The sequence below is a fragment of the Crinia signifera genome, chromosome 9 (genome assembly GCF_055691185.1).
Source record: "Crinia signifera chromosome 9, ASM5569118v1, whole genome shotgun sequence".
Classification (NCBI taxonomy): domain Eukaryota; kingdom Metazoa; phylum Chordata; class Amphibia; order Anura; family Myobatrachidae; genus Crinia; species Crinia signifera.
The window spans coordinates 122,685,970-122,700,504 of NC_139225.1; the positions used below are offsets into that span (position 1 = coordinate 122,685,970).

General features: G+C 46.7%; 1 protein-coding gene across 1 annotated transcript in view; it reads left to right on the forward strand.

Moving 5' to 3' along the window:
* The window catches only part of LOC146035916 (uncharacterized), a 32,693-nt gene extending 21,401 nt beyond the window's left edge, over window positions 1-11,292 (forward strand). Inside the window, exon 8 of the mRNA XM_083159629.1 lies at window positions 4,304-11,292. Coding sequence (XP_083015755.1) covers window positions 4,304-5,166 — 863 coding nt within the window. The 3' untranslated portion in view covers window positions 5,167-11,292. The remainder of the gene's footprint in view (window positions 1-4,303) is intronic.
* Window positions 11,293-14,535: the final 3,243 nt, after the last annotated feature.

Here is a 14,535-nt window from a genome sequence, read left to right on the forward strand (position 1 = left end):
GTAGTCCTGGACTTCTGTCACCTTCTGGGACAAGCCGGCATCTCCATCGGCTCCCCGCATCGGACTGTCAGAGGCGCAGAGATGTTTCATCTTCCGCGCCTCTGCATAGAATGATTCTATTGGCCGCTAGGTGGCCAATCAGGAGCTGAGAAAGTCACCCTATTACATGTGCGGGTTAGATGCTTTCCAATGGGACTTGTGGTTCTCCAAGTCCCAGCATGCGGGGGAGGGTTGCTGGGACTCATAGTTCCATGGTATAAGATAATAGTTTTTCATCTATTTTTTTACAACAGTATCAGCTCGATGCCCACCGCCCAGGGGCATCGAGGACAGCCCCGGGCTTCAGCATGGGCAGGTAAGTTCTGGAGGGGGGGGGGACCCCTTCTTTGAGGGGGTCCCCACTTCCCCAGGACCCCTGCCCATGCTGACCGGTCAGGGGGTGAATGCTTTGGCCGGGGGGACTTGTATAAAAAGTCTCCCCCCGGCTGTGGCATTACCCTGCTGGCTGGTTGGGCCCGGTGCTGGTTCTTGAAATACGGGGGACCCCTACTCATTTTGTCCCCCGTATTTTGGGAACCAGGACCAGCCCTTGAGCCTGGTGCTGGTTTTATAAAATACACAGAACCCCAACTTGCTTGTTTCTGTGATTTAATGAAACCAGGACCGGATCTTTCAGCCCGGGGATGTTTTTCCGTTTTTTATTTTTAACCCTTTTTTTTGGACAGAACCATGCAAAGATCTCAATGATCTGTGCATGGTTCTGTCAAACTCGCCAGCCAGAACCTGGTCTAATTTTTTTGCGATTTTTGGTAACCTTTACCAAAAATCGCACCCTATTACATGTGCGGGTTAGATGCTTTCCAATGGGAAAACATCTGGATGCGAATTAAAGTGTGACTAAAAATCGCCACTTTAATATGTGCGATTTCGCTGCAAAAAGTGAGATTTTTTGCTGCGATTCGCACCCTATAAAATATGCGATTTTCGGGAAATGCCCAAAAACGGCATATTTTGCGGAAAAAAACGCAAAAAAAAAAATCGCCTGCCATTGCATTTCGCCCTATATGTTTCTAAGAATGGGGTAAGTGCCATTGTTATTGATATTGTCTCACTGCTGGAGGGATGCAGGTAATGTTCGTCCAACTAAGAAAATGAGCGAATATTCACATCAGACTTCTGATTGCTTGAGGCTGCTCAGAATAATTACTGGATCTTTCAGCAATGTTAGTAAATAACCTTCAGAGTCTGCCATTCTTCTTGCCATTAATAGTTATTTACTGCTTTTTAACTTGTAGATGTCAACTGAATGGGTGTGTTTAGGCAGCCAGCCATGGGGGTCAATGGATACCCTATGTATATTGCTGTTGGTAAATAGAAAGCTGCATGCCACTTTTAGGTCTCTAGCCTGTGATTGTTGTGTTATGCTATGGGGACAGGAATTCCTGTAGGTACTTGTTTCCTAGCACGGCGCCCACGGCGCATGCGACATTATAGCGGCATGCGATGCGATTTTTTCATGTAATTTTTTTTTGTACACCACAATATCGCATCTCATTGCAAAGCATGTCCCGCAAAATTACATGCGATCATATGCGATTTTATAGGTTGTGCGATGCCATGACATTAGGTATACAATAATATGATTGTATGTCCCAAAAATAGATGTAACGCACACCCCCCCCCTCACTATCCACGCCACCCCAAAGCGTGGCAAGCGGCGGCAGAATGCGTCCTCCGACTTTTTCATTACCCCACTATCCACGTCGGCATGGAGTTGATCTTATATAGAGTGGCGAGCCACCGAACCCGAAGCGTGGCGAGCACAGCGAAGCGTCTGCTCACCACGCTTCGGGCTCGGTGGCTCGCTGCGCTCGCCACACTATATAAAATCAACTCCACGCCGGCGTGGATAGTGGGGTAATGAAAAAGTCGGAGGACGCGTTCCGCTGCCCCTCGCGGGGCTCGCTGCACTCGCCATGCTTCGGGTTGGCATATATATGGCATATATAGTGTGCGTTAAACCTATTTTTGGGGACATACAATCATATGATTGTATACCTAATGTCATGGCATCAAACACCCTATAAAATGGCAATCGCATGCGATTTTGCGGCAGATGCGATGCCCCAGGGCTGAAAGAGCAGTGAATAAATTACATAGGAAAATCGCATCGCTATGGCCCATGCAATGCGATGCGATTTCACTACGCAGAATAGCCCACTAAGCAAATTGCTAGGAAACAAGTACCTTCCTGTATCTACTGTACAAATTGATGTGTGCCTGCTCCATTCCTCTTTTCTCTAATCTTAACCTGGGTACACACAGGGGTATGGGTCATTGGGTCGACCACTGAAGGTAAACATGGCTAAGGTTGACAGGGTCGTAAGGTCGACACAAGCATTAGGTCAACAATGGCAAGGTCGACAGTCAAAAGGTCCACATGAGTTTTTCACTTTTTTTGTCCTGAATGACGACGTAATTGACATGGACACCATTTAAGCGTACCACGTCCCCTCCCATAAAACAGCACACTGTTTTATTCTCCCACCACGCCATAGTGTATGGTAGGGCATGAAATACCGCCTGCCGGCACATGTTGGCTCAAAAAAACCCTTGAAAATCTCATGTGGACCTTCCCATTGTCGATCTAATGCTTGTGTCGACCTTCTAACCCTGTCACCCTTAGCCATGTCAACCTATTTCATGTGTCGACCTAAGCCATGTAGACCTTCAATGGTCCACTCAATGCATGTCGACCTAAATAGGGTCAACCCCGGTACAACAACTTCCTGGGGCCCCCACGGGTGGAGATCCCCGCACACTCTGCGGACCTTGTGTTACGCCACTGTTTCCAAGGTGGATACACGTACAAAAATTTACACTGTAATGTCTATTACACATGTCACACATCCATTACATATTATACCACATGCCATAATGCTCATTACACGTTATGCCACACACCGTAATGCTCATTGCATATTAAGAAGTTAACATGCTCTACCAGGGGTTAACATGCTCTGCCAGGGGTTAACATTCTGTGCCAGGGATTAACCTGTCTGCCCTGATTTACATGCTCTGCCAGGGGTTAACATGCTCTGCCAGGGGTTACATGCTCTTTGCAAAGGATTTACACATACCCTCCAACATGGCCCATTTCATTAGGTACAAAATGCTCTGTTCCTGGACTTCCCTGCCAGTAGCAATTACAGATGTGAGCCTGCAGCACAGTCCAATATTCAAAAGGGGGGGTCACATATACTGCCACCCCAAGCATCACTGTCCTGGACTCACTAGCAGTTGATGTGACTGCCCCTCTTTGAATTTTGGACTGTGCTGGAGTCCAACCTCTGTAATTACCACTGGCAGGGAAGTCCAGGAACAGAGCATTTTGTACCTAATGGAATGGGTCATGTTAGGGGTACTTGCCACCAAATAAAAAAAAAACCTGTGTGTCCAGACCAGGGCCCCCTGACAGGCCCGGGCCCGGGTAAATTGTACCTGCTCCCCCCCTCTCTCGGCACCCCTGCACACAGGCTGATAAGTATTGACAGATACAGATGTAGCCGGCCACATCTTTGCAGGGGATGGCGCCACAGATGCCAGGAAGGAAGAGGGCTGCTACAGCTGTACTTTCACTTTGAGCTGTGATTGTAAAGTTTTACTTTCACTTTGAACTGTGAGTTTGAATTTTTAGCCCACAAAATAAATCTCCTCCCCACCCCTACTCCCTATCTGCTACCTCCAATTTATGTCTGCACAGCTCCCTCTTTCCATATCCAGCAAGTGTGAAACAGATCAAAAATTGCTTTCACTTTCTGTTAAGGATTAATTTGGTCTATCGAGTGGCCTCTAGTGGTCACAGGTGGTACTTCACCTCATAGAGGTGAGGAGTAGGTGGTCTTTTATTTAGTTACCATCAGTGTATGGGGATTATTCTGGTTGATTCGCTCGGATGCGAATTTGCATCCTTGCGAGTCAACCAGATCCCGCCTTGTGAATGGTGGTCTCTCCAAGGCTTAGTATATACAGTAGACCCCTAAGTGGTTTATATATCAAGCAATGAAAAGAATGGAGCAGTAGCCCAGTGGAGAAGTTGCCCATAACAGCCAATCTTTGAGAACGCTTTCCAAGTACATTCCATAGACTGATATGTAGATGCTGATTGGTTGTTAAGAACATCTTCTCCACTCTTTTCACCACTTGAAACACCTCCCCCTAACACAATAACACCTAGTTTGTACACTCATAAGTTTTTAAACATTTTTGCTGCTTTTATGGTAATCTTTTTTTTTTTCTCCAGTACATCCTGTTCCACCTGATGGATCCATTGATGGAAGGATTCTGAAAGACCCTTATAATGTGACCTGCTCACCAGCAGCGGAGGAAGATATCACTTATTTTCATAGGCTCCAAGGAGAAAGCTCGCCTGACAAGCCGCCTTTCTATGAGATAGGCAATATCACTTATACCTCTGCTTCTGAAGAATGCGAACCAAGCACTCTCCTTCTCAACGAGGGCATCGACAATATAGAACATGAAGAGCCGGACAGAAATAAGCAGCAGGAGATGAGAAATGTTAGAAAGTGGCCAAAAAGAGTTATTAAATCCTCTTCTCGTGCGGTTGACCAAAAATCCCAAGTAGAGGAGAAATCGCATCACTGTGATCAATGTGGGAAATACTTTGATTACAAATCCAACCTTATCAGACACCAGAGAAGTCACACGGGTGAAAAACCATATGTCTGTGACGATTGCGGAAAGCGATATGCCACGAAGTCTCACCTAACTATCCACAGGAGGACGCACCTCAGCGAGAAGCCTCACCGATGCGACGAGTGCGGGAAACACTTTACGTACAAGTCCCAAATTGCAATGCACCAAAGGACGCACACAGGGGAGAAGCCGCATACCTGCAACCTGTGCGGAAAGAATTTCGCTTACAAATCATACCTGATCATCCATCAGAGGATACACTCAGGAGAGCGGCCTCACGTCTGTCCGCAGTGTGGGAAAGGCTTCACAGACAAGTCCAACCTTCGCAAGCACCAGAACACTCACGTGGAACGCAAGCCATATGACTGCCGAGAGTGTGGCAAGCACTTCAATTCCAAATATAGTCTGACTACACATCAGAGAACGCACCTGGCATCAAAGACTAAATAATTTGACCAATAGAAAAGCTTTAAGCTGACCCGTCACATATGCACAGTGGAGGCTGCCATGTTGTGCAACAAATGATTTTGCAACTGAATACTGATTCAGACCAGCTATTGTCAGCATTCACTATGTTTTTGATAGGTCCACCGTATGAAAAACACAACAGGCAAATGGATTGGTCAAGTATTGACCAGGAAGAGTTCGGCACTGCATTTATCGAAGGAAACGCAAGTAAAGTAATCGGTGCTTTATATCGTGTGTATTCATCAGCCAGAGCACCATGTTATACAGAAGATGCTTCACGTGTATGGTAGTTAGATTTGTAAATTGATGACTTTTTGAAGTCCGGCCTGTGGGTTCTATCTGGGGTACGCCTCAGACAATACCCAGCGCTGAACTAATCCGAGAGCCATGCAACACAGAATAGTACTTTGCACATCTACGTTTTAGTATTGATTTAATTTATATAGTGTCAACATGTTATGCAGCTGTACGCAGAATGTTTATTCATGTAGCTCTGTCACTTCTCTGGTGAAACTTGGAATAAGCTTGGGGATGAGTTGTCTGCAACTGATGCCTGACGTACATCTGCGTCTTTATGCAAATTACATGACATGCCCTTCCCTGGTGTACAGCCGTGCATCTGAATGTGCAAGGAGTAAGGTGCCCACTTCCTGCTTCTTTAAATGCTCAATTACCGCTTGGTGAGTCTTTAGACACAACCATCGGTTGTACAGTGGCAGCTTACTCCAGCCCCATGCTAGGTGCAGATTTTCCATAGGAGTATGGATTCCAGTGTGATGAATTATTATTCCACCACCACTACAGCGATATGCCCCCAACATTTCCCTAAGATGCACTTACAACCTCAGTGCATCAGCATAGTGACCTTTGAAGTCATTTCTGAGACTATGAGTCTCAGCCAATGGCTGATAAATCTTCAATTTCAACTGCACCTCTGTGCGCATGGACTATTGGCAGTGCGACTTTGATGCATGTGCCGAAAAAATTAAATCACTCATCTGCATCTTACATTCTTAAGGGGCCTACACATGGTGAGATTTGCTAAATGCTCTAAGCGGTGCTAGATCGATCAGAATTCTTAGCAAGATCGCTCAGCACACAGCTGTCAGAAACCGCGGTGCACGTTCGCATCTGCGCACGCTTCCGCGTTCCTTACCTGCTCGCTGGTGTGTCTTGCGACACAGGCCCCTGTCCTGTGCCGTCCCCTGGTACTCCTGAGTGGCATTACCCTGAACTTTTGCCAGCATCCCACGCTGGTCCGGGCCCACGCCACTTGGGCGCTGGCATGACACCTGCAATCACATGACTCTGTTGTCCAATGATTTCCCTGTGACCTTGATACTGTGACCTGTGCACTGACCCGGGATGCAGTTAATTTGCCGGCGGTCGGGATCCCGGGGGTCGGAATCCCGACACTGGAATCCCGACCGCCGAAATCCTGAAACTTTCTCCCTCTGTGGGTGTCCACGACACCCATAGAGGGAGAATAAAATAGCGTGCCGAGCGTAGCGAGGCACCGGGCCCGCTGCGTGGCGAGCGCAGCGAGCCCGCAAGGGGGGGGCGATCCATGTCCCCCCCTTGTCGGGATTTCGGCGGTCGGGATTCCAGTGTCGGGATTCCGACCGCCGGGATCCCGACCGCCGGCAAATCATATTGGATCCCACTGACCCATGTGACTAAAGGTGTGCACAGGTACTTCCTGGACTTAATTGCTGCTGCTTGCACCCAATCACAGGCCAACAGGGGAAATATAGCTGAGGCATATGGCCCATTACCCTGCCTTGAACAACTTGTCTGATTCCTGTGTATATCCAGTACTCAGCATTCCAAGGCTCCAGGATCCTGTTCAGAGTCCCTGTGGTTACCCTGTGCAATCTGCTGCTGATAATCAAGCTCCCTGGCTCTCCTCACCTGCCAGGTTACCTTCCTCGCTGTATACCATCTCCAGCTCCCAAGGGAAGAGGATAGAGCATTACAGCATCCCTCAGCAGAGTTTGCTGCTGCCCTAAAGGGCAATACCATCTGCGACTCCCAAGTCGGCACAGGTGTCAACTCTGCAGTTCCTGTATACCCTGTGTCGGTTCCCAAGCTGTCAACTCCCATGTCGGTTCCCAAGCCGTCAACTCCCGTGTCGACTCCCAGGTCGTCAACAAGCTCCCGCTGATTCCTAGGTCGTCAATACCCCTCCGGCTCCCAGGCCATCGACTTCCCTCCGGCTCCTAGGCCGTCGACAGTGCCGGGTCGACTCCCAGGTCATCAACACTCCTTCCGGCTCACAGGCCATCTACAATGCTGTCCCGGCTCCCAGGCCGTCAACCTCCATGTTCCAGTTCTCAGCATCCACCACTGGTCCACTGCTGCCACAGCCGGGAACACCAGAAACCCCAGCCCTGACAACAGCGATGTATCAGCGCTGTGTGGTGAGCGATCTGTCAGGGACAGTGTTCTCCGATGTGAATACTGGCCCTGACCGGCGATTAACTAGATTTATCCAGCATGCTGGATATTAATCACCAGGCAATAGCGACGCGGGGCCGCGCATCACTATCAGGTTGGCCCTACACACAGAGCTATGTATTTTCTAAACAATCTAGTGAGATCGCTTAGAAAATGCCCTGAAATCACCCCATGTGTAGGCCCCATTAGTGTGCCTGACTCAGAATCAGCCCTTAAGTTAATTTAAAGTCAGTGATTTGTTTCCGTGGCAAATATCTATTGTTTGACTCAGTTGGTGGATCCTAGGTCTGGCTGCTTATTCTATAGAATGCTAATATTAATAATAACCTTTTCATTAAAACCATAATATGGTTTTACGGACTTTCAATTTGAAAGGACTCTAATCTCCCCAATAAAGTAAATGCCTTTCTTTGCTCAGAGTGTCCCTCTTCCTAGATGCCTGCCTTTCACAAGATGCTGAGTCCCAGGCTAAATGCCAACGTTTTTGCTAATTGGGTGGAAGCAGTGTTGCTCTGGTGCTAACCATTATGGAGAGCATGGTCTAGGCCCCTTGACTGCTAGTGTGTGCATGAACATGTACAACACTAATAGCAGCAATGCATTGTAGAAAGAGCACTTCTTCATAGTTGCTGGTCATAAGTGTTTATATCTGCAGAATTTAAAACACTATTAAGTTTAAAGGTGCCCATACACGGTGCGATGATCATGTTATGGGCTGGATAGCAACACATGCGTTTTGCGTGCGATGCGATCAGAAGGCAGTACAAAAAGTATGTCCAGTACATACTTTGCTGGAGCATCTCATCGCACGGTGCAATCACACTGTATATGGGCACCTTAAAACACACCTGGCTTTGCACATAATAGTATTGATGGTTTAAATTCTACAAACAAAAACTCTGATAATCTTTGATTTTAACAAACTGCTGTTTTCTTAAGAGCCTGATAGTACGGCCCTTATTCTGGCTCACTCGCAAATTCCTTCTCAAATGGACAATACCATGTGCACTGCAGGTGGGGCAGATGTAACTTGTGCAGAGAGAGTTAGATTTAGGTGAGTTATTTTGTTTCTGTGCAGGGTAAATACTGACTGAGAACATTAGCGGGGGGCTTCGGGAGACTAGATCAGATTTGGAAATGATGACGTGGGAACAGTTAGGCAATAATATTGTCCATAGGGGGCGATGATCGCTCAGGTCAGAATTTGCCCCCGGTCCCGATGGTGGGGGCTTGCGAATATGCGCATGTGCAAACCCCAGGAGTGAACACCATCGGTGAGTTGTACACTCACCGAGGCATTTGCTCAGTGGTGAGCGGGAAGGGGGTGAGCAGAAGGCAGACGCAGGGGACCGCCCACCGTTTTATGGGCATGCCTAAAAAACAGTGGGCACGCCCATAGAAATGCTGGGTGTACCCCTGCGAAGGCAGATGTGCCCATGACGTCAGCCGTCCACCCATAATTCGGCAGATAGCGGGCATCTGAAAAGTAAGTGTAGACTTACATCTGAAAAGTACAGACTCACTTTTCAGAGAGAAGGCTAGAGAAATGATTTGATGGTGAGCGGCCATCGTATGATTTCTCCTTTGCGGCTGCATGCGAGAAGATGTGTTAGTGTACACATCCCCTTGCATGCTAGTGCGGGGATTCGCTCAGTGGGGCTGCAATTACCTGCTCGCTAGGCAGGGATATCTTTTTTTTGCTGAAAACACATCTTAGTCACAGCACAATGAGACTAGGACTCATAAGGAAAAGGTGCTGATGAATTTGATATATTACACTTGTATATTGGGTATACATACATGAGAACGGCGGTATAATACTTTCGGTTAGAAGTTGGATAACAATATCCTGATGATTAAATCTTAACAGGAACTGGATAAGTAAATTCACCCTCTACCCAATTCTCATAACCCTAAAGGAGCCCATACAGGCTCCGTCCGTTCTGTACTATGAGATGCACGCTCCCACGCATCTCATCGTACGGTACAAAAAGTATGTGCTGCACATACTTTTTGTACTAGCTTTACATTGTATCGCATTGCATTGCATGTACAATGCATGCACAAGGCATGCGATGCGATATGATGTGTACTTTAAAAGTACAGAACGGACGCCCAGAACGGACCGTGTATGGGCTCCTTAACCTCCTGCAGCCTTACACCTTTAATGCCTCCCCCATACAAACAACTAGTACCTAAACCAAACAACCCCCCGCCCCCCTCCATGCAAGCACGGCCTAACCCCGACGTACTTCTTTGGAAGTTGCAAGTTTTGATACGTTGGAATTCTGAAATCATTCCGTATATTGTTTGTGACATACTCTGTATATAGAGCCGAACAGAGCTTGTATTGGAAAACTGCTGTGCCTGCTACATTGTAGCACTGTGTGTAGCATGGGCACATGCATGTAATATATGTTCCGGATTAATCCCGGGGATCGCCAGCACTGATTGTATCGAGCACTTTGCAGCGCCTGGGAATCAGCATAAACCGGTGCAGTGTTAAGCCCCCCCCCGGACTCCTACTGGGGGGGTGGGGTGGGGGGAGCGCAAAGCAATCAGCAAGCAGCACATATATTACATGCATGATACCATAATTTATGTGCTCTGTGATCCCCAAATTAATTAAGTGCTATTAGACATACATTTCTTATTCCTACCCCTTTAACCCTATAAGTGCCAACGTTACTGTGGGAGATGTGCAAAATATCCATTAAAAATGCCAGGATCGCTCACAGTGACTTGTTTTTTTGGGGGGCGCAATATTTAACTAGACTTTAATTAATCGACTTCAGATCATATGCCGGCAATAACTACGGCCCTGGCATTTTTAGCGGATATTTTGCACATCTCGCAACAGCAATGTTGGCATTCAAAGGGTTAGAAAAGGAATCTGCTTTTGTGCTATGGGCATGTACCAATTATATAATGTGAATAGATTGCAGCAGTCACTCCAATAATGGTAAACGTATCAGTGGAAAGAATGAAGACACACTCAGTAATTTATAACTGGCTGCTGATTGCCATCACTATCAATATATACTGTGTACCAGTGGTTGGGCACCCACAAGTTATACGCCTGTTGACAGGCACATATATGTTCCTTGTTCTAGTCTGGCTAAAGTCACATATGTGTAAATAAGCTCTTGCATGCTCCCCCTCTCCCATGTTCCACCTAAGCATAAACAGATAAGCTCAAAATGTGACCAAAACTACATAGAGTTGGCTGTGCAGTGCCAAAAAAGTAGTCTTACATACAACTTGATGTCAGCCCCCAGGTGCCTCTTCTATAACCAATGTGTGGAGTGATAGAAGGGGAGATTCTGAAGTGAGTGGGTTCATTTGATAACGGAATTCCTGGTGTTCCAAATGATCGAATTATAGGAAACCCCATGTTTGGCTGATAGCCAATGTCTGTTTCCTTTGGTAGGAAATTTAGAATTGAGGCACTACTGGGGTAGTGACTGATGTGAATGAATGAACATATTTTTACAGTACGAAGCTTTGTAATATGTTGGTGCTATAAAAATAATAATCTGGAAAACACTAAATACCAAATTTCTGTGCTAAATTGTTCCATATCTGTAATATGTTTGTTTAAATGTGTGTAAGTTCTTGTAATTATGTTCAATAAATACTTTTGTTATTATTTGCCGTGTCTGCATCTCCATTTATTGCTTTCTTCCTTGACAGTATAAATTGCCCAACGGTTGTTAATAATTAGAGATGTGTGCTGACCTCTTTTTTAGGCTTTGGATCTGTATCTCCCTCCAGTTAAGGATCTATATTTAGTTTTGCCAAAACCGCCCTTGCTGGTTTTGTGAAGACCCCAGGATCTATGCAGCTGCGCAACTCGCCTTATGCCATTGGCATAGCACCCTGGTTCCCTCTGTTCTCCAAAGATCGCACAGTAATACAAAATAGCAAAGGTACAAAAGTATTACCTTTATTTTACACACCAGTTATATATGTAAAATCAATAATTACTGTCTATATACAATATATACAGAAAGGCCGTTAGCATTAGTCACATTAGCAGAACCTTACCATGTTACCTCTCAGGTTAGTTTCAGGTGGGCTTGCGGGCAGGACACGTAATTCCACAACTCCCAGCTCAGACGGTCACTTACATCTCTTCCCGCTTTCTGTGAAACCACCAACTTATGTTTTAAGGCCAGTCCTTTCCCCCTAGCTCGGGAATGTTGTAAAGGAATGTAACAGGGTCTCCTATTGACCTTTCCATGGGCGGTTTATTACCCAGTTCATCCTCTTTGAAGCTTGGAGTCAGGTTTATCAATTGTACTTAGACAGCTTCACAGCTAGCTCAGGGAACAGATGAAACACTTTTGCAGCCCAATTGTCTCATGTGGTTACAGTAACCAGACTTCTTCTGGGCAGATCTTTGATCATTTGCCCACCCCCTCTTGCAGAGGGGTACCCTACTTTTTAATTTGGGACAAAAGAGTACACATTTCCCAACAGATTCTAATCTAAATTTAGTGGCTTTTAATGTTAGCCAGTCCACCAGCAACTCCCCTCTTGTCCAGTTGTGTGAAATACATTCCTCTACAGATATACATCAATTTAAAACAGACGTTTAGATAATATACATTTGGGAGGACAGAGTCACTGCCAAGTTTAGGAATATGTTATCAAACATAGAACACACATTTATATATACACAGGACTATTTCCCATGGCAGGCACACATCTGGGACCTAGAATAATCACATACACAGTTCTGTGGATGGCTACAATAGTATGAGAGGGGTAGCTCCCATGCGGATGCAGGCAGTGTGTTGCAAAGGATAACATCCCGTTATATCTGTCATTCTTCACTTCCCTACTGAAATGTAGGAGCATGTCGGTAACAGACACAGTACCTTGTGTTGTCACAGGTTTTGGCTCTGTATTTTTGGGAACAAATGCTAAAAAAACACTAAAATCACAAAACTTCGGCCTGCGTTGGTTCTTATGGTATTATTTACCTCATTAACATTCATTTCCAGTCCATTTTGACCACCTCATAGCTTGCAAAATTGTGAGTTGGCAGGTGACACTAAGTGGTTGATTCTTTATCACTCGCAGTGATCCAAATTCGGCCCCTGCCGCAACGGACGGGGTTTGCCCATGTGCATTTATGTGCATGTGAAAGCCCAACAGCAAGTGGCTTCAACGAGTTACATATGGGGGTGGACGGCGGCAGGGACCAGGATTGCCCATTGGAACTCCAAGCATGAGGCATTCTGCATAGGTTGCTGCTGGCAGGGTGTTTAGAGGTATGGCATGCAGGAGGGGTGGGTTACAGAAAGAAAATGTAAGAAAAAGCAACATTAGTGGCATACAAGGCAGTTTTGAATGGTGAATTCAATATAAAAGTAATGGAATTAGATTTCATGGTACTTGTGTATTTTAGTGGCGCCCCCGATGTTGGTCGCGCAATGTTTTAATCGCATCGCATGCCATGTACCAGATGGCATGTGATGCGACGCGATTTTGGCCCCCTATACGATTAAAAATTGTATGTGCACCCTAAAGGGTGCTTTTAAGCACCCAAATGGGTGCTTATGATGTTAAATGCAGCCCCACGCCAACCCCCCACTATAAACGTGAACCCGAAATGTGTGGCGAGCGGCGGCGGTACGCGTCCTACGACCTTTTCATACCCCCACTATCCACGTCGGCGTGGAGTTGAGAATAGAAAGTGTGGCGAGGGTATCCGCGTCCCCTCGCAGGCTTTACAGGTATCCGTGTCCCCTCGCAGGGCTCGCTGCGCTCGCCACGCTTCCGGCTCGGTGGCTCGCTGCGCTCGCCACACTTTCTATTCTCAACTCCACGCCGTTGTGGATAGTGGGGGTATGAAAAGGTCGTAGGACGCGTACCGCTGCGCTCGCCACGCTTCGGGTTCACGTTTATAGTGGGGGGGGTGGCGTGGGGGTGCATTTAACATTGTAAGCACCCATTAGGGTGTTTATATAATGTTTAATCGCATCGCATTGTATGCCATATACAATGTCATACAATTTTAAAATTGTATGACATTGTACAACATCGCATCGCATACCATCGCATGCCTTTTGGTATGCGATGCGATGGGCGCCGCTAAAATACACAAGTACCGATTTCATTTCTCAGCGAGCATGATATTTGTAGCAGAAAGGGACCTGTTAGGGCCAGCAGAGGCAGAACCAGACCTGTCCTCTGACTCTGTTGCCCCGGGTCAGTGTCAGTGAGCATGTGCGGCGCTAGACTTCACCTTTCACCGCCCCGGTTGTAAGGACGAATAAGGTCCGCCCAAACTCCGTTGCAGTCAGGTCTTATGAGGGACAACGTGTTCACCGAGGCGGCCCGAGCGCAAAAGGATAAACTAACTAACAACAGGATGGACAGGCCGGAACTACCCTGGGAAGGCCCTGGTGGGTTATACCACCCTGCTCTCTGCAGTGTATTTGGTTGAAACAACTAGCAGGATAATAACACAGCGGTGGTATCAATACCCAATGTAAATGCACCGTGGTACGGAGGTGATAAAGTACACGGGACAGGTGCAGCAATGCACAAAGGTGGTAATATACAGTATATGAATGTAACAATACACAAAGATGGTATATAACAAAATACTCCCCAAAACTCCCACACAGAGGAAGAAAACCTCTAGAAGGTGAACTGCCTCTAAGTGTGGGAATACACAACAATGCAGATGTAATATGCAAGTATGATAAAGAAGGGAAGGCTGCAGGGAAACCCCTGACTTATCTGGGAAGATGTTATGACCACAGATGGAGAATCCAGCAGCAGCGCGGGCAGACGAACACACGGCTGGAGACTCAGACTGGAAGCAAGATCCAGGAACATAACACTGGGACAAGCACAAGGCAAGGTCCAGGATGCTCA